The following is a 20,679-nucleotide window of genomic DNA, read 5'->3' as shown; positions in this document are numbered from 1 at the left end:
CCACTGTTAGGATTCTCGCTTTTTGATAAATGTCACCAGAATGTATCTAAAATAATCAATTTCAATAACTCCCTGCACCTCCCCAAAACTACAGCAATAAAAGGTTAAATAGACCCCTTTCCTACTACGTCATCAGATCGCCACAACATGCGTGCGCATTGTTGACCCAAAACAGTGGGAGTAGCGGTGGGAGTTGGAATGGAGTGAGGGATGATTTGCAGGGTTGGGTAGGGTTACTTTAACTTGATTACTTTCAATTTCTTTTGGATTACTCCAATACCAAATATGCTAATAAAAGACAAAAGAAACTAAATATGAAGAAAATGACTAAATTTTTGCAGGCTTGGGGAGTAACGGAACACATGGAACGGCAAAAATGATGTTGGCAAGCTGTTTGGATTTATTTTCATTTTGTTTCTGTCGCATTTTTTGTTAGTTTTGCCGGAGATCAAAGCCAGAGAGAAAGCTTACCACGTGTTGTGAGTTATAATTGTATTCATATTTAGTTTCTTTTGTCTTTTATTAGCATATTTGGTATTGGAGTAATCCAAAAGTAATTGAAAGTAATCAAGATAAAGTAACCCTACCCAACCCTAATGATTTGAGTGTTGAGATGCATTTTGAGAGTCGCAATCTACAAAACGACATGTCCAACTGTTGTGTGGAAATTTTAGGGAACATGTTTTTGAAAATTGTGGAATACCAAGAGGCCATTAAAATACCGGACTGGACCGAGGACATTGTTAGGAATGTCTAAGTTTTCAGAGCCTATTTCACAACAGGTAGGTAGTCATGGCGATCTGGTTTTGATTTACATAATTGCCTTATTACGCGCAAGTAGAATTAATGTTGAGCAATGTTTGTTTGCTACCAATTCCTACTATATACTGTAAGTTCGCTACTACTGGTGCTAGCTAATAGACCTTTTTCAATAATAATAAAAATAATAATAATGAAATCACTAACATTATTAGTAATGTATAGTTTGTGTGGTATAGATATAGAACACATTGTAATATTTTTAGTTGTTATTACTGATTGTCGTTATCATTATTATTATTGTCACGCACAAAAGCTCCACAAAGTAGCTCGCACAATCTATGTAGTGTCGCCCAGAAGAACTGTTATTTTTTGTTGATCACTAAACAAAAGTTGCTATCTTGCTGCTTGCACATACTTTGTGCTCTTTTGAGACATTACAATGGCTGCTATAAACTCACGTGAATTCCGCCATTCTGCCTCAACAATGCACGTGCAGCTTGGCTACGTTTACAAACATGGGAAGGGGTCGAGAGTATCATTCATTTTTGTTTGTGGCTGAAGTGTACCAAATCAGGATTCTTGGTCTTACTACTGCCCTCTACCATGAGGCAAGAGAATTGCGTGCCTCATTCTGCATCTGCAAGCCGCTTAGCACAGTATTACGCTGCGTTCTAAATCAGGACTGGGCCATCCACAGCCCGCAGGCCACAAAACAGAATAAAAATATAATGAATATCTATGGTAAAAAAAGTACTACGAACACAAAAAAAACATGTTTTGGTGCCGTTCTTGTCCCCAATGTCACTTTATGTCAATCTATCAATTATTTTTTGCCCCTCTGCCCAAGATTTTGAACCAATGTGGACTACAACTCAAAAAGCTTGCCCAACCCTGCCTTAGCCTAACCTAAAAATAATCCTTTGGTGCCACGCTTGTCCCCAGTGTCCCTTCGTGTCAATCCAATATGTTTATATTTCTCCTGGCCTTGCCCCGCTGCCAATTTTTTTTAACCCAATGAGGCCCACGACCCAAGTTTGACCACCCCTGTTAACTAATGGTATTAATACTATCAAACCTGAAATTTAAAAATATACAATTTCACACTACCAACAGTATCCTTGTGTTGAAAAAGAAAATGATAAAATAATAAAATAAAAGATATAGAATACAAAAATACCCAATTTAACGTGTTGATATAGAGTATTTAAATATTGCTACGGAAAATACACACTGTAATAAGGATAGGGTAATATGCAAATGTGGGGTGGGGTTTAATGTGGGCTTTTACTCCCCCGGGTGGAGTTAAAGAGCCTCATGGCATGAGGAAGAAATTGTCTCCTCAGTCCGTCCGTGGAACAACACTGTCGCTGAATTATGTTTCAATTGTATGTTTAATACCCTCTTTTGTTTTCACGTTGATTTATTTTATTCGGGGAATTTTGCCTCTGATGTTTCAAGGAGGCAATGTAAAATTGGTGGCACGCAAACAACCAATCACACCAAGGGAAAAATTGGAGTTCATGTTTTGGAATATACACATAAGAAACATACACAAAACACACCAAGAGTTTTCAATTCAAATTAAGGACTTTTACAACCTTTTCAAGAGCAAATCCAATGAAATGTAAGACCAATCTTGTACCTATTCTGGTATACAGACGCACTCCCGGTCCTCTTAGGCCTCGTGAGGGCACAAACCTGAACGTCTGGTGACAGGTTCCAGCATCAGCTGGACAACCCCTCCCACTCAATCTCTGGTACAGCAAGAACCCAGTTATACTTGAAATCCCTCAACCACAACAGGTTGAACTTACACTTTCCTAAAGTGACTCAGACGACAACGAGTTAGACTAATTGCATGTCAATGGTCTGCATTTATACAGCGCTTTTTAAGTCATTAAAGACCTCCAAAAGCGCTTGACAACTTACTTCACACCTACCCATTCATACACACTGATAGCAGGGTCAGCCATGCAAGGCACTAACCTGCTTATGGGGACATTGGGGGTTCAGTGTCTTGCACTTTGACACTTAACCGGGAATTGAACCTGGGACCTTTCAGTCCTGAGATGAGCACTAAACCTAACCTCCAACGTAATACTGCATTTTCAAAAATGTGGAAATCAGAATTTTTCGACCGACACGTTACATTCAGGTCATAGATCGATAAATTCGGAGAAAATGAAAAGTAATCTTACGACACAGCGTTTCATACTTTGGTTAATGTACTTACTTTACAGTTATTAGCTCTATCACGGGCAGCACGGCGGAACAGTGGTTAGCGCGTGTGCGGCACAGTTCTGAGGTCATGAGATCGAACCTCCTGTGCGGAGTTTGCATGTTCTCCCCGTGCTTGCGTGGGTTTCCTCCCGCATTCCAAAAACATGCACGCATGACAAAAAGACACCAATTTTGTGGTCTTTATTATTACAATATGACCCAAAGTTTGTGCCTCTTTTTGTTTAAAATGTCAATTTATTGTCTTTTAACATAAAAGACACATTTTATTTAGTTTGTTTTTACATTAGAGCTCAACTTTTGGAGCCTATTTTAAAGGGATATTGTGTATTATTAAACACCTCCTGATAATAAAATCATTTTAATTTGATTAATTAGCATAGATACATGAACTATCATATAAAACTGTATTTAAAAAATATCATTTTAGGTTAAGAAATGTATATTTATTTTACACAACATGAGCCTCACCTAGAGGGAGCTGACATAATTGTCTGCCATCTTGCTGCTACAGGTACCTCCAAAAACAAAATCCTTTTGAATGACAAGAACCATCCGGTTTGGTTAATTTGAGTCTCCGTAGTGGCAGCACGGCGGCGCAGTGGATTCCGCGTGTGCGGCACAGTTCTGAGGTCATGAGATCAAACCTCTTGTGTGGAGCTTGCATGTTCTCCCCATGCTGGGTTTCCTCCGGTTTCATCCAACATTCCAAAAACATGCATGTCAGGTGAATTGGCCGGTCTGAAATGTCCCTAGGTATGAATGAGCAAGTGAGTTGTCTGTCTCCGTGTGCCCTGCGACTGGCTGGCAACCAGTAAAGGGCGTCCCCTGCCCACTGCCCGAAGATAACTGGGCTGGGCTCCAGCAACCCCGCGACCCTACTGAGGATAAGCGGTGCAGATAATGAATGAATGGATAGCTCTATCACGCAGAGAAAACATTATGGACTTGTAAACAAAACTTTCAGAGACCTTTTCCAGGCCTTAATTTGCGGTTATCAAAGACTTTTTCAAGTTTTTAAGACCTTGGGGGGACCCTCACTTAACATTGCTATATAATGGTGAATTTTTCTGTTATCTCTAATGGGTAATCCGCCCCATAGCTTTTCAAAGTGAGGCTGCTTTGGCCTTGTGTTACGTTTGCTTTTCAACTAGTCAGAAAAAAAAACCTGACCCGGAGGCCATTGCCTTGAGACAAAACGAGGGCACAAACACAGAAAAATAAACTCACTACGAATGGGCGCATGTGCTACACTGTGATCTTACCTCCATCTCCATTGCATGAAACGATATCTGACACATGAACACTTTGCAATCAACTGGACCTGACAAGCACAAATTCATACTCAACTTTCCAAGAGGAGTCAAAGGCCCGGGTGTCACGCAGATAGCCAAAAGGTTCAACGCCAAAGTTTGCTCACTCCAAATACTGTAATCACGTACACACCAGAGACAGTATTAGGTAGAGTACACAAGTTATCAGAGTATTTAAACATTTCATGGCTTTATTTGGACACACCAGGGTAAAGCTACTTTCAAACATGATGCGCTTTCATTGCTATGCTTACGTGCTTTATCCTGGCGTTGAACATGTCATACAGCATACAAAAAAAAAGAAAAGAAAAACAGGTTGCTGCACTGAAGCGCTTCTCGCAAGACGATACATTACAAAACACTGTGCAAAAAAGACACACGTACGCGTCGATTTCAAGGTTAGGGCCTTACCGATTCATCGACGGCTGATGAGTCTGAAAACATGCGCCAATGACACCGTTCATCGCTTAAAACATCGTAGACGTGGGATACCAAAAATTGTGAAAGTACCTAGAATGCACCATTTTTCCTGCAGTTGGCAAGTAACATACAGGATTGAATTTGGTTGTCGCTATGTGTCTTTGAAAATGTTCAATGGCACCCTTAACGGGACAGTGTGTATTAGTTGGCACCAGCTCGGGGTCAAAAACTTCGGAAATAAAATTATATTGATTCGAAAAATAAGCAAAAATATATTACCTATCATACAAACGAGTATTTTTTAAATACTTGTAGGTTGACAAAGGGAGCTGACATAATTGTCCGACACCTTTGTGCTACAACCAAAAAACCTTGCTGAAGGATGGGCAAAACTACAAGAAATATGGCCACTTTGAGTCTCCATTGCTTGTATTCTTCCTTGTTTTCAGTTGCACTAAGCAATACTGCAACACATAGTGGTGTAATAATGCACACTGTCCCTTAACACTTATTATCAAACTCAGTTTTCTTGTTTTTTTGTGTGCATGTTTCCCCAAAATATTTTTTTTTCAACCAAATATATTGGCCAGGCCCTAAGAGCCAAAAAAGGCCCTTTACATAAAATACATTAGTGGATCATCGGTCCAAATGTTGGCAATAAATTGTCATTACGGTGCAAAAAAAACAAAAAACAAAAATGGCAGTCAATTCTCCTCATTTTGAGATTTTTCCCCGCTTTTTTTCTTGTTTACTATATTCTTGAAATGTTTTTCCAGGAAAATAACAAAAACCCTGTTTAAAATGCGAAACATTTTCTTCATTTCAAGAACTATATGTTTCGCAAGACATTTTTTAAACATCTCGACCACCTATATGCGATACATTTTGTCGTTTTCTGATTTTACTATAGAAACAAGTTGAACATATCAGAAATAAAAAAAAAACATGATACTGAAAATGAGTAGAATTTTCTGCCAAAAGTTTATTTTTTCTTCAGCGCGGTATTTTTCTGCTACTTGAGTGAATTACATTCCCATTTGTATCATTTCAACCATTTTGAAGCTGTAAGCTACTTTTTGTAACTTATTGGCACAAAGGGCTACCAGTTTAATATGCATTTCTAAATTAGAAGTTGAGTTAAAATAGGCTCAGACGACCACAAAAACAACATGCCAGCGAGAAATCAAATTTCCTGATAAATCACAATGCCTGGTGAGCTATTTTCAGAATCTCTCTGGGGGCTACTCAGATGTTCTCTGGGGGCACCACGTAGGAGACTCCTGATTTAAATAATGCTTGAGTGTCCCAAAGCCAAATTGCAATGATTCACTCTTTGTGAACAGTAACAAGTCGAAAAAAATTCACAGGCAATGCTGTCATTATAACTTACTGTCCATTTCTTTTAAATATAGCACAGCTACTACAATGTACAACACCAAAATACAACTCACTCAATACAGTACACATTGAGGAGGCTTGTACTGTCACAGATACTTCATTGGACTGATTATGAGTGAGCAGGAACAGGAAGGTTGCATACGTGGAACAATATTCCTTGGTTGAAAAAAAAAAACTGCAAAAAATAATGACTATAACAATATGTGAGATAAGGCCAAATTTGTTCCAGTATTTTTTGTGCAGGCAAAAATAAAGCCTTGTCGCCATCTGCTGGTCAAAGTGGAGCAACAAGCAGGAGGTCCAGTTTGAGGCGCAATGACACTTAAGTGCAGTTTGGCCCACGAAAGTTAAGGTAAAGCTAAAAATGCTGTAAACACGTGTCACCCACAAGTCTGAGTTCCTGCGGGTTCAGCCCTTATTTTGGCAATAAATTTTGAATTTTGTCGAACACTGCAGGTAGAACAGAAAGTAGGGGGGGGACTTCTCCGGATGGATAAAAACTAAGTCAAGGCTGCATGTTGTAAACACACACAAGACACCAAAGATGTGTAGCTTTGCCAACCTGGGAACAAACAGCAGCATTTGACGGACATCAACGACGTCTATGGTGCAAATACACCGTTTTGTGCTCATACAAAAAAAGGTTTGCTGTGACCCGGGCTATTTGGGATTTCTGTGATGTGATATATTCATGTAAAAACACTATAATAACAAAAAGAAAAAAGATTCATTCATAGATTCTTCACAGAAAAAAAAGGTGTTCCAGCATTTCTCCCAATTTTGAGAAAAATGTTAATAAAGAAGCACGTCATTCCGACAAATAATCATCATAAATATTCCTGTTTCCAAAAAATCCTGAAATAGACCCCTTTCCAGCCTAAATCATGACTGGATCAGCACAGGATGCGTGCGCATTGTTGAGGCAAAGTAGCAGTACAAGTTTGAATGGAGCGAGAACAGATTTGTAGGTGGAGTTGTTTTTAGAGTTGAAATATAACATGCCCAGCAAATCACTATTTTAAGGAACAGATATTCATTTTGCAATTCCAAGAAGAAACAAAAGCACCGGAGGAGACTGTGGCTGCAAGCTATTAAAATAACTTTCTCGACCGAGCAGATCATTAGGAATGTCTGTGTTTGCAGCGCCAACTTGATATCTGGTAGGTTATTATGGCAATCATGCTTTGACCTATTAACGGGCAGGCAGATTACCGGCGCTGATATTTCAGAATTTAACGGTTTTCGGTATTAGTATATATTTTTTATTCAGGCTCAGATACAGTCAAATCTTCCTCTACCTCTGATTGGACAAGCCACCGGGGGCAGAGCCACTGAAGCAGGAAGAATAATGTAAGAACGGAGTAAACGGTGACAGCTCTGCTAAATCCTGAGACCCCTGTGAATCAAGACCGCTGATAATATTGATATTTTAAAAAGTCCATGATAGAAAAGCGTGTGTGTGATGGAGAGCATAAAAAGTGTAGTTAACTTGATTTAGGGTAGCACGTTCAGGTAGGGACTGATTTAATAGCCACTATCATAACATTCGTTCGTTAATCAAGCAAGTTTGTTTGTGATTGAGAGAGAGCATAAAAAGCATGCTTAAGTAGAAGGCTGAGTGATTAGCTGTTGCCATAACATTAGTTTGTCAATCTGGCTCCAAAACAGGAGTGCCCATACTTTTCAAATCGCAAGCTCTGTTGAAATTTGGATGCACTTTATAAGTTAATTTAGGTCATGTTGGTTGTCTTGAGATTTGTATTTATTTACTGTGAAAAAAACATGGAACTATTTAAGTTTAAGTAAACCTTAATACATTTTACATACATAGACATATGTTAGCCTGGAGAGGGATGGGCACCAACAGGCTGTACTTGCTCAAGACACACCAGAGGAAATAGTGCCCATACGACCCTGGTTAAAGTGGGTAAAAGATACAACCAACCAACCCAAACCTTTATACCAGTTGCTGCTAAATCGAATTTTATTTCCTGCGCTGTTAGTTTTTGGTTTAAGTGAAAGCTTAGTCATGTTAGTTCATTTGAAGTTCTAATTTATTAACTGTAACATGTTTCAGAGAGCCATTAAAGTTTTATCTGAATTTATAGCATTATTACATATTTCTTATGCCAATTTTTAAACTTTTGCAGCAAATGAATATCGTTTCTAGATCAGTTACCGTCGTCCTCTCAATACTATTAAACCTGAAAAATCTCGGTCGGTCCTTAATTTATAGTGCAGTTTTTGTTGTTGTTGACTTTGATCACTAAAATAGCGTCTTGCTGATGGCACACATTCCGTGCTTATTTGAGATGTTCTATGATCTATGAGCCACGTCTTTTTCCGCTCAATCAGCTTGTATAAACTGGCATGTACTCTGCCGTTCAGCCTCAACATTGCGCGTGCAAACTTGTTTACAAACACGGAAAAGGGGTCTATAAGTATGCGTGTGTGGGGACTGCCGGTGGTGCCGCATGCAGGGAAGAAAACGCCAACGCTGAGGACGCGGCTCTGTGCTGTGACGGGCAAAAGGAATGCATTTCCATAGTTACTCAGAGGTTGCGCCGAGAGGCCGTCGCCATGGTGATGAGCCAAACGTGTTGCGCAGCTTAAGGCATCAGACTGGATGATCGAGGAGCTCCCGCCAAACAACAGCCGATCGGGCGGAGTTCAAACGCTGGCTTGTTCTTCAACAAATCACCCGGTTAGGATTCACTCTCCATGGAGACGGTGGCGGTGTCAGTCAAGGCTGCAGAAGCAAAAATGAGGAGACATAGTAGTTCTGCCAGGTTCTGATCCAATTCAGTACAGGTTTTAAAGAGCGTTATAATCCACGAATCATGAAATACCGTATTCATTTGTGTAAAATCTGCATTTCCCCCACTTCCTAAAAAAGAACTCAAAGTGTGGGTGCGCATTATACACAAAGTTTTGTGCAATGAGCCAAAACCTTGCTCACCACAATCGCAAAAGACCGGATGCAACAGAATTCGAGCCCGGGTTGCGGTTGTTAGAAGGCAGAATCCAAGACCACAAGTGATATAAATGACATACAAAAAGGCATTAGGTTTGATCTCCTTTTACGCGATTTTTTTTATAAAAACAGAAAGTTATGAATAAATGCAAAAAAAAAAGCACGACAAAGGAAACATCTCTTTAAACAAATACATTGTACATTTTATGTTGGTATTGTGTTCATAGTTTACATTGTCAATAAATAATTTTAATCATGGCCGCACAAATTCGAAGTTTGTCTTTTGCAAAGCTTAGTTTGAGCTAAGAAAAAGTTCAAACAAATTTTATACGGAATTTTGATTAAAAAAAATAGGACTAAGCGTGCACGTTATACAGGGATAAATACAGTAATGTGAAAATCTGGATTATAAATATTACAATCGATATTTAAAAAAAAAATACAAAAAGAAAGAAAAAAGACTCACACTACAACTTTTTTTGCTGAATACCAAACATTCTGAGGGAAAAAATGGCCAACTCTGCGACAAAAGAAAACATTTGGTCGAGGTTACTGCTGCCAATTGATAAGTTTCCCGCTGTAAATATTCTGTTTTTTTTAGCAGAGTACTTATTTTGTGATTGTGATAAAAATCAGACAACGCTTTATGACCAAGTTCTAAGGTTAAGTGTGATTTATTTGCACAAGTCACAAAAGAGTCTCAGAAGGTTTCAGTGACAACATCAACATCATCCCCTGATCTTAAAAGGAAGAACTAAGGGTTCGCATACTTATTCCACACAGTGAATAATGTGAAGAGATGAATAAAAGAGAAAAATAAAGATCCGGCTGTTTAAGAAATCATGTTTTATGTAGACTGCCATGACCCACTTGTATTCTTCAGCAGAACTCACCTGACTTGGTCGGATTATTATCGGCCCCATGTTGTATCAGGCTGTTAGCGTTTTGCCCGTGGCCCAGGAGGCGGTTCTGTGATTCACTCAGCGGGCTCACAGTCACTTCACTGAAGGCAAAACAAAAGCGTGAGCCACAAAAAATAAGGTTCCCCATCTCACATCGATCACCTTTTGTGGGGCTCTTGGTGCAAGCCGACCGTTGGCTGCTCGACATCAGCGTTGACAAGCCGGGTAGGGAACGTCAGACCGTCTCCTTGACTGCGAAAAGCACGGAGAAAGTCAGCAAAATCAATAAAGCCCAAGATGCTCAAATTTATTTCAATTTTTTTTTCAACTAGGTTGGCATTTTAATACCTGGTGAAAACTGGCAGCAGCCAGTACTTCTTCTGGTCTCCAAACACCTGTGCAATATTCTTCCGGAACCCCAATGAAAAGCCGTTTTTGTCAGATCCGGTCCTAAAAACGGGCGCTCTGAACGCCTCTGAGACATAATCAACGTGTTCACACATGAAATCATGATATTATGCCAAGGGTGTCCGTACTGCGGCCTGGGAGCAATTTGCAAATCTATCACTTTTCAGCGGCCCGGGATTATACGAAAAATGACATTTACTCGTGACGTGATGCAAATTAAGTAGCTAATTTTTTTCTGTTTTTTTTTGGCAAAAACTTTTCATTTTACAACCTCAAGGATCACATTTAAACCAACTCCCTGGGTTATTTTACACAGAGAACACCCCTGGCCCCCGCTCATCAGCCCCAAATCCGTTATCTCTGTTTGAAATAACTTGAAAACAAATTTGTAAAATTAATACACACATTTTAATCATCTAAAATTGAAAGACAACTTGCTGCTCATTGCAAAAAGATTCATGCAAAAAGATTCTGCTAAAGAATGGTCTTATTGTCTAAAATAGCCCATCCAAATATTGCAAATGGTTCAAAATAGTCCCCCAAAACAAATAACTTCAGAACTACCCATTAGATTGGTTTGCTTGGTACTAACCAGCTCAGAAAGTTGAATAAAATCGACTAAAGTCCAGATTGGTCTATTTTATTAGCTGCTGGAAGAAAAAAAGTGAATGACTTTAAGTGGCTTGTTTCTTTCCATTTTTTTTAATGTGGCTATTTGTTGAAAAAGTTTGGACCCGCCTTACACCATGAAATATTAACAGTGGAAAGTTATTGAAATCTGCAAATTGCCCTTGTGTCTGAACAGGAACGGTGGATGTTAAGCACAAAATCGCGTTACCTATAGTTGACCGGTTCTTGCCGACGAGCCAAAGGTGGTAGCTGAAGAGGGAGAGGATACTGATGCAGAACATGGCCGCCACAAAAAAGAGAAACAGGACATGGAATTTGGCGTGCGAGTGTGTCTCTTGCAGGTCATTCTGAGGAGAGATGGGTGAGAGGGATTGATCATAGAGAAATAATTGAAACAGGATTGCGATTTTTTTGTCAAGGAGTGATGAAGACAGCAATGATTATCTGTGAGGTGGGTGGGGCAAAGACAAAGGTTCGGGATATAGCCATGGTACCTTAGGGCAGTTCTCAGCTGATTTTCGTCGGCAAAGCTTTAGTACAGATAGAAATGAGACTTGTTAGCTGGTAAAGATTAATAGCAGGCAAACAGGAAACCCATTTGGTTAAATCCAAGAAGGGATAAAAGAGGAAAGGAAAAAGATGTAGACAATCTGAAGAATAGGGGCCAGTGCCACACATGGTCAACTCATCAGGGTGTACGTAGAAGTTTATAATGATAAAAAACTATTATATAATCACTTACGGTCCAGAACTTGATGAAATACTGCAGCACGGTGGCGGCAATGAACAAGCAGTAAACCAGCGAGTAGGCCAAGAAGAGGATGAAGAACTTGTAGTTGGAGAAGCCAACACAGTTGTTCACCCTGAGATAAACATACAGACAAGTTTTCAGTACGAATATTCTGCAGAGCAACAATCAATTGATCTAAAAGACCATTTTTCTTTTTGTGAAAATATTCATAATGATCTGCATTGACGTCCACTCATTGTCTGCACCGCTTATCGTCAGTAGGGTTGCGGGAATGCTGGAGCCCATCCCAGCTATCTCCGGGCAGTGGACACCCTGAACTTGTTGCCAGCCAGTCGCAGGGCACACAGATACAGACAACTCTCTCGCTAGTTCAGACCTAGGGACAATTTGGTTAGGCCAATTAACATGGCATGTATATTTTAAGAATGTGGGAGTGAAACTGAGTGCCCTTAGGAAACCCACGCAAGGACGGGGAGAACATGCAAACTCCGCACAGGAACGCTGGTAGCTGGATTTGAATCCATGACCTTAGAACTGTGCCGCGCTTACTTCTCAGTTGCTGTGCCACTGTTACAAATCCATTCAAACAAATAGAATATCAAATTCTAGTAATTCTTTTGAGAACATACTTTCTCTATGACCCCTATTGAAAAATTTAAATTTAAACTTAATGTGTAAACTGTCAGGGCACCACGGCGGCGCAGTGGTTAGCGCATGTGCGGCACAGTTCTGAGGTCATGAGATCGAACCTTCCGGTGTGGGGTTTGCATGTTCTCACTGTGCCTGCGTGGGTTTCCTCTGGGCACTCTGATTTCCTCCCACATTCCAAAAAAGTACATGTCAGGTTAATTGGCCGGTCCAAATTGTCCTTAGGTGTGAATGAGCGAGTGAGTTGTCTGTCTCTGTGTGCCCTGCGACTGGCTGGCAACAAGTTCAGGGTGTCCCCACGACCCTACTGAGGATAAACTGTCAAGAAACAGTCTTGTTCTTGTTGCCTCATATACCCCCCCCCCCCTTTTTTTTACACTATACTTTCAAAAATCTTTCTAAAAAATTATGAATAAAAATGCCTTTGGGGAAAAACAAATTGGAAAATGAAAAAAAATTGTTATGAGTAATTTAAAAATGGCACATAATTTTGATTAAGTAGAATTTGGCTTATTTTATAGAAAATTCTTAACATAGTAAAATGATAAAATAAAATAATATTGTCCGCCAACCGCAGAACAGTTTTTCTTGAAAAAGATGATCATTTTACTGATTTTACAAAAATGTCTCATCTGTTTTCTAAATGGACTTGAAGATAATGGACGGATTTGTAACAAGTGCTTAAGATTTATGGTAACATGTCCGTGCAGCTACAGTGACATACCAGGGACAATGGTGGTCCATCTTCAGTACGCACCTGTGGCACAAAAATAGGGTAGGGGTTGGAAGATGAAACATGTTTAAAGTAAATCAGAATACAGAGAAGAGATTTAAACGTGCAAGCGGATAAATAAAAACGTACATGTCACAAGCGGAGCAGTGATGACAACGGTCGGGCTTGATCACTTGACAGCGGTCACAGTAACGAATCGCTAGAATTGGGGTCACATTTTTCACCAGTATTATCTTTGGGAAAAATCTCAACCATGCTTCAAACATTGAAATATCATCCTTCATTTTCTACTATTTTACCCCCTGCTCCAGTGCGAGTGTAAAGAGGTAGGCAGGAGGCCGCCCGCCCTAAAATCTCTTGCTGGGATTCTGGACGTTCCTCCTTCTCATAGCGCTCCTTCTCAGGCTTGGGTAAGCAGAACTGGAGGGCGATTTAAACAACAAGCGAGACATTTTAGAGCATCGAATCTGAAGAGCACAGCAGGGTTACTCTGGATCACACGGTACCTCAGTGGAAGGGTTGGAAGGCTTTGTGAAGATGGTCTTCCAGTAAGACCACACAAACATGATGAAGGAGAGATGGAAAAAGATGAGGTATACAACTGAGGGAAAATATAACAAATATTCATATTAGGCTCAGGGGAAATATGAGTTGTCAAACTGATAATAGCGAATGTGTGTAAAAGGAAAAGCCATTAAACAAAACTTACCCTGTTTTCCTATACTAGTGATGGTGACTGTAAAAGACAACAAAATAGAAGTGACACTTAAATAACAAGGCAGCGTTGTATAAGCAATCCGTCCGGGATATTTTTAGAGCCCCATTGAAAGAGTACAGTACATCAAAACTAATAGCTGTTTCATCATGCTCGACTTTCTTTCTTGAGAGACCAAGTGAGCCAGTGGAATTATTTTGCACCTTTTGATGAAAATTGGAAGGTTTCCAATGTAATTAATGAATTAGTAATGATTGGCGTGGTCTCATTAAGACCATTCCATATATATATCTCACTCATATGTAATTATTTTTTATAAGGATTATGTAATTTGAAAACGAAAACTAGGACCAAACACGTACCAATACTGCTTATCAGTACTTGTGATGGAAGCTGATATTAGTAGAAGATGCCATCTAGTGGTCATTTAAATCTTAAATCTAAAATTAAAGGAATGGTTAATTGCAGTGCCATGCCAGCAACAGGTAAGACTGTGCCTCACCTGTCATCACTAAGTACAAAGTTAGAAATATATTAAATGATTATATTTATTTACTGTTAGTCATTTCTCTTTTAACTTCCTATGTTTTTTTTATTTACTCTCAGAATTGTCACATTGAAGTATCAATGTTATTAATACATTTAGCATGTAATGTATAACTGTGCTCAGTGTCTGCAGATGAGATTGAGGCATGCAATTCTCTTGCCTCATGGCAGAGGGTGATAGCAAGACCAATGATTTTGATTAACACACACCTTAACCCAAATCAATAGAATTGGTGATAGAATTACCTGGCTCACAACAAGACAAGCCACCCAGATTTTTTTGTTCTCGTTGCATGGACTTTCTCTCATAATTACTTATCTATTGATGCTTTTATTTGTAAGTTAGGACAATAAAAACGTTTTTTGGGGGGGCTACAGTTTATTTATTGCTTTCTTGCTCCCCAATCAAATGATGAATAGGATGTAGGCTTGTTTATTTGACTATATATGCAGTTCCTACTTCGCACAAATTCCCTTAATACCTGAGGCTATGGAACGGATTAACCACAAATATGGAGGAAACACTGTAACAAACATTACAACACATCAAAATGAACAAACTAAACACCCAAGATAAAAAAAAACATGACAGGATAGAACCTTTCGGAACATTAAAAGACATACTTACAATTAAAAAAGTAAAGACTGAAAAAAATGTGTATATTTATGCATACAAACGATTTTCAAACTGGTTAATTGCCACTAGTCAAGTCAAGTTTGGTTGTATAGCCCTTAATCAAAAGAAGTCTCAAAGGGCTGTACAGACTACTATTACACCATCCCCTGATCTAAAACCGACATGAAGGTTAGGAAAGACAAAAACCTCATAATGAGGAAATTAAGAAACCCTGAGAAATGGCCGCCCATGCGATAATCCCCCTTCCCAGATAACTAGGCTGCATTGGATGTAGCAAAGGTACTGAAGGATTTTATATATTTGACTATAAAGGATTTTATACGATTAAATACAAGTTACATTTATTGAGTTTAATGCAAGATATTCACTGACTGGGCTTTAGTTCAATGACAGGTCACGATGTTCCAAATGCAGAATATTTTGACTAGGGAATTTTGATAACAAGACTCTGACGGAGGACGGCCGGCGTTGTTTTGAGAAATGCTCGCCGTTGTTTTGAGGAACCAGACATCGGGACGCTCGTCTCTGAGATTGTGAAGCCCACTTTAGGCTTCCTTGGCATGCCCATGGGAGGAGTCAGCGCGCCGTTGTGCGGGGAGAGGATGGTAGATAGGAAGAGAGCTAAAGGACTTCAGAAGAGGACTTCCCAGAGACTCCAACGATACTAATTCGGCCGTTTTCGATGGAGTACACTTAGTTAAATTGTTAATTAAATTAAATCTGCCCCCATGTGGAAATGCCGGTCTCTTGTCTATCTTTTCCCATCAAGACACAAGCGTGCATTGTTAGGTGAATGAAGGTTGTGTTTGGTTAATGGAGTCAGATAACTAATTCGAACAATTTGGTAAACGGTACATTTCAATATTTAATTCCTAACAGTAAGCTTTTTGAAATAAGTGCGTTTTAACCCTAGATTTAAACACTTCCACTGAGGGTGCAGATCAAACATCAGAGGGCAGAGCATCCCACAGGATTGGGGCACGATTGAAGAAGGGTCTCGAACCAGCGGATTTCTTCTTGGCTCTTGGTATCACTAGTAGACCAGCATTTTAAGTGAATGCACTGTTTGAGAAAATATGGAGACTAAAGGGTTTTCTTTAACAAACCATCAGTCATTTATAGACGGGTGTGGGTTGACATCTTATGTAGGAATGGTATCGTTATAAATGATTACACAATTATCGAGTATCAGGCTTGAAAACCGTTGTATCGATCGTTTCGAACAAGCAAGTGATGTTTACTACCTCACTGAGAACGAAATCAAAACCGTTAGCAAGGCATTGACATGCACATCACACGGGGAAAGTTTTGTCCCCTTCCACGCACTTTATTAACACAACAACAAAGGATTTTTAGCAGTAAGTCAGCCGAATAAAGAAAATAAAAGGGAACTTGTCAGTTTTTATGACAGGGCAGCTGTTCGTTGACTTCCTACTGCCCCCCCCAAAAAACAGCGGTTGTCTGTTTTTTGTGGCAAGTACAATGGAAACAGAGGCAAGCCTCAAAAAGCCTTTAAGTGAGGTTCAACGAGCCGGTAAAGCGTCTACTCACATATACAAAGCTCCACTACGTAGGCATAATAGGACCAGCATACGACCATGGCGATAAAAATGACAGGTATCCATGCTAATCCCCGTTGACAGCATCTCAGAACGTGAGTGGGCGCCATTTTTCTCACTCCACTGGGGAAAAGGAGTGTCTGAGTGTGACGTCACGAGAGCGCAGTCACAAAACCCGGAAAATGGGCAATCGTTTTATCAAATGTAAACAAAAAGCTTTTTCCTTGTAATTCTTATTTCGGTTTCAAAAACACGTTTTATATTTTTTAAACATAATTTTTCCGATATAAAACCTTTGGAGCCCACAACGTTAATGCAGTTTAGTAAGTGAAGTCACGGGAAGAATCAAAAAACAATTAATCACTTGATTGCGATGCGAAATAAAACAATACATTTTGTTAAGTCATCTCATCTCTCATCTCATTAGCTGCACCGCTTATCCTCAGTAGGGTCGCGGGACAATTTGGGCCGGCCAATTCACCTGAAATGCACATTTTTGGAATGTGGGAGGAAACCCACGCATGGGGAGAACATACAAACTCCGCACAGGAAGGCCGGTAGCTGGATTCGAACCCACGCAGGAGGTTCCCATTACCTGAGAACTGTGCCACACGCGCGCTAACCACTGCGCTAAGTCAGATCATGTTTATCTGTATAGTCCTTAATAACAAGGAGTCTCAAAGGGCTGCACGGACCACAGATGATTGCAAACCACAGACTATTATTACACCATCCCCTGATCTAAAACCTACATGAGGACAAAGAAAAACTCAAAAACCTCAGCATGAAGAAAATGACGAAACTTGAGAAGGGACCACACATAAAGTAAGCTCCCTTTCATCAAGCTTTCCTTCAACCAAAACGCCATTAAAAGTACCGGTAATAAAAAAGTAATAACATTTGTAAACATTTTGGTATTTTTATGTATCTTGTTTTCTCCCTGACATGCTTTTTTTTTCCCTCTCCCTGCATTTTTGTTGAACAGTTGGTTACGATGTTAAACGTTACAATGCAAATTTTATATGGAAGTATGTATGCGTTTTGTTCAATAAAGCATTAAAACAAAACTAAAAAGTGAATATAGCTTAGAGTCTAGTTTGTGCATTTACTGTGTTTTGCATTTACATTTTATTTTTGTAACTTATTTTTTATTGTGTTTTTTTTTTTTAAAACCATACAACAAATAGGAGAAAAAACGGGGAAAGAGGGAAAAAAACAAAAATAGAGACAAAAACAAAACATGTTCAAGTCATTCTTCAATGTCCAGTCTTCATTGTTTGTAAGTGGTGTCCTTATTTTCCCGCTGGTCTAGCCATTGGGTATCCTGTATTCTTCTTCGAAATGTGGTCCTCTCCATTACAAATTATAAGAATTTAAAAGGGACATTGTGTATTATTTAAGCGCAGGGGGGCTTTAATGTGGTTCCCGCAGGCCCCAGGTAGCTCCTAAATGCTCCTGCCTGAGAATCCCGCAGACTGATGATGGGTCATAGTTTTTTCTCGAAAAAATGAAAATATTTTTACCCCGCATGAAGAATTATTGACAAGATCAGTGTCCGTAAAAACAATGTTTTAGTTATTGACTGTGCTTAACTTTTTAATCAGAGGTCAGACATGTGACCACCGCTAGCCTTTGCAATTGTACTGTTTTATAATATTGTTTATTTTATGTTTTTTCTGGGGACTGACATTGAGAATTAGCGTTGGCTAAAATGTTATAGTATGCCACATAAGTTTGTGGAGCATACTTGCCCCTTTTTGACTAAATGAAACTTGAAACTACTCCTAATTGTTACAACCTGGTAGTAACATAGTAACAACACTGTAATAAGTCGCTATTTCGGAACTGCATTTTAAACTGGTAGCCCTTCACCTTAATCAGTAGCTCTCGGGTTTAAAAACACGATTTTAATAATAGTGCATTGAATAGCATATTTAGTAAACATGGTTTTGTACTAATACATGGTTTTTAAACTGCACACTTTATGAACACGCATGCCGGCTGAGAATTGCAGTAATATGCATAGGAAAGGACTGAACTTGGCCTTTTTAGCTTGGCCTTTGCCATGATCTTTGATTTTTGCATTCCGGAGATGGAATAAGAGCTTGCTCTGTCCACTCCACGCATCGGCCCGGTATTGCAGTACCTCCGGGAACGGTGCATTCGCAATGATCGCAGCAAGGCTTTAGGGCTAGGACCTTAGCTTGGCCTTTTGGCTGAGAGTAAGTGTCCCGGCTCCTAGGCTTTGTAGCGTATTATGAACTGACCGATAACGGATAATGGATAATGAATAACGAAGATAGATCAATAACCCTTAAAAACCCCAAACCCCCATCAAGAATTGTGAAGCACTGCCTTTTGGCTAAGATCAAGTGTAGTATCTGTTCTTATCAGATCTTTGATTTTTGCAATCCGGAGATGGAATAAGAGTTTGCTCTGTCCACTCCACGCATCGGCCCGGTATTGCAGTACCTCCGGGAACGGTGCATTCGCAATGATCGCAGCAAGGCTTTAGGGCTAGGACCTTAGCTTGGCCTTTTGGCTGAGAGTAAGTGTCCCGCCTCCTAGGCTTTGTAGCGTATTGTGAACTGACCGATAACGGATAATGGATAATGAATAACGAAGATAGAACAATAACCCTCAAAAACCCCAAACCCCATCAAGAATTGTGAATTTATTTCACATAACATGAGGCTCAACTAGAGGGAGCTGACATAACTGCTATATTGCTTCAACAGAAAAAAAACCTTGTGAAAGGTTGGGCAAAGAAAATGAGAAAAAAAATGGTGAGATATGTTGACCATGAGTCTTTGTTGTTTGTTTAATTCCTTGTGCTTTGTAGAAATCGTTTTCAGTTGCATGGCACAATAGAGCAAGATCTAGTGGTCAAATATCTCAACGTCCTTTTATCAGTTTTGGAAACAAAAGAATCTTGTGATTTTCCCTGTAGCTTAATGTCCATTAATGAACTTCATGTTACAAAGCTAAATACATACTATCGTACCTTTAAATTTAACCAGTCAAAGCTAAATGTGTTTTCTACTTCAAAACAATAAATAATCAAACACGATCTGAAGATATTTAAAAATGTATGAAAAACCACCCCCTGAATTTCTATCCATCCATTATCTGCACTGCTTATCCTCAGTGGGGTCACGTGGGTGCTAGAGCCCATCTCAGCTATCTTCGCGCAGTGGGCAGGGGACACCCTCAACTGGTTGTCAGCCAGTTGCAGGGCACAGAGACAGACAAGTCACTCGCTCATTCACACCGAGGGACAATTTGGACCAGCCAATTAACCTGAAACGGAATGTGGGAGGAAACCGGAGTGCCCGGAGAAAACCCACACAAGCACGGGGAGAACATGCAAATTCCACACAGGACGATTCGATCTAATGACCTCAGAATTGTGCCGCACACGTGCTAAACACTGCGCTGCCGAGCTGCCCCCCACCCCTGAATTTGTAATTATGTAATAAAGGTTTTCAGATAATTTATAAAAAATAAAGAGCTTTAGCCATATCACCTCAGTATTTTCATACACAACAAATTATTTGATCTCAAAACAAAACATTACGTTTGGTTTATCTCAGCCCAAGCTTGTGAAAGTTAAAATCTTTAAAAATCTAAAATATACAGTTAGGATTGGATCACACAAGAGTGCAGACATAATCATCTTTCGAAGGTGGCATAAATGTGTAAAAGGACATGTTTATAGGCCAGATCTTTACACCAGGCTTCGACTGACGCCTCCAATGCAATTATTAAACTGAGGGTAGGTTGTGTTGGGCTACATTTAGGATAGAACTTTTGATTTATTTTTGTGAAATCAGTTAAAATCAAATATTCGATTTCAATTGCCAGTAAAGGGAAATAAATACATTTGGCACAGATAAATGAAAATTGCTTTTTGGAAAATGAGTCGACCAGACACCAAAACCGCATCTTGTTGCATAGTGATAATTTTTCTACAGCATTATAATTGTGCTGGTTTTAGTTGTCAACAACAGGAAATAACATCACATCTCACTGCCATCCATTTTAC

General features: G+C 39.5%; 1 protein-coding gene and 2 pseudogenes across 2 annotated transcripts; 2 read left to right on the top strand and 1 right to left on the bottom strand.

Annotated features, from left to right (window-relative positions):
• Window positions 1-4,475: 4,475 nt before the first annotated feature.
• LOC148348582 (palmitoyltransferase ZDHHC20-B-like) lies at window positions 4,476-16,763 on the bottom strand. 2 transcript variants are annotated; one of them, XM_088322378.1, is made up of 13 exons: window positions 16,627-16,763; window positions 13,887-13,913; window positions 13,684-13,778; window positions 13,477-13,597; window positions 13,307-13,376; window positions 13,169-13,201; window positions 11,788-11,908; window positions 11,540-11,575; window positions 11,254-11,392; window positions 10,356-10,482; window positions 10,170-10,259; window positions 9,999-10,108; window positions 4,476-8,880 (listed from the first exon to the last, which is right to left on the bottom strand). In XM_088322378.1, exons 1-13 carry the CDS (start codon window positions 16,742-16,744, stop codon window positions 8,837-8,839), a joined length of 1,131 nt encoding a protein of 376 aa, XP_088178504.1. In that variant the 5' UTR covers window positions 16,745-16,763; the 3' UTR covers window positions 4,476-8,836. The 2 variants fall into 2 exon arrangements, with proteins under 2 accessions (XP_088178504.1, XP_088178505.1); XM_088322379.1 differs by lacking the exon at window positions 11,540-11,575.
• A 1,919-nt stretch (window positions 16,764-18,682) lies between these two features.
• LOC148348581 (U2 spliceosomal RNA) lies at window positions 18,683-18,802 on the top strand (annotated as a pseudogene).
• A 172-nt stretch (window positions 18,803-18,974) lies between these two features.
• Window positions 18,975-19,128, top strand: LOC148348580 (U2 spliceosomal RNA; annotated as a pseudogene).
• Window positions 19,129-20,679: the final 1,551 nt, after the last annotated feature.

Source organism: Urocampus carinirostris, chromosome 18, assembly GCF_059441175.1.
Source record: "Urocampus carinirostris isolate Australia breed hairy pipefish chromosome 18, RoL_Ucar_1.0, whole genome shotgun sequence".
NCBI classification, from domain to species: Eukaryota; Metazoa; Chordata; class Actinopteri; order Syngnathiformes; family Syngnathidae; genus Urocampus; species Urocampus carinirostris.
This window is presented reverse-complemented; position numbering and strand designations above follow the sequence as displayed.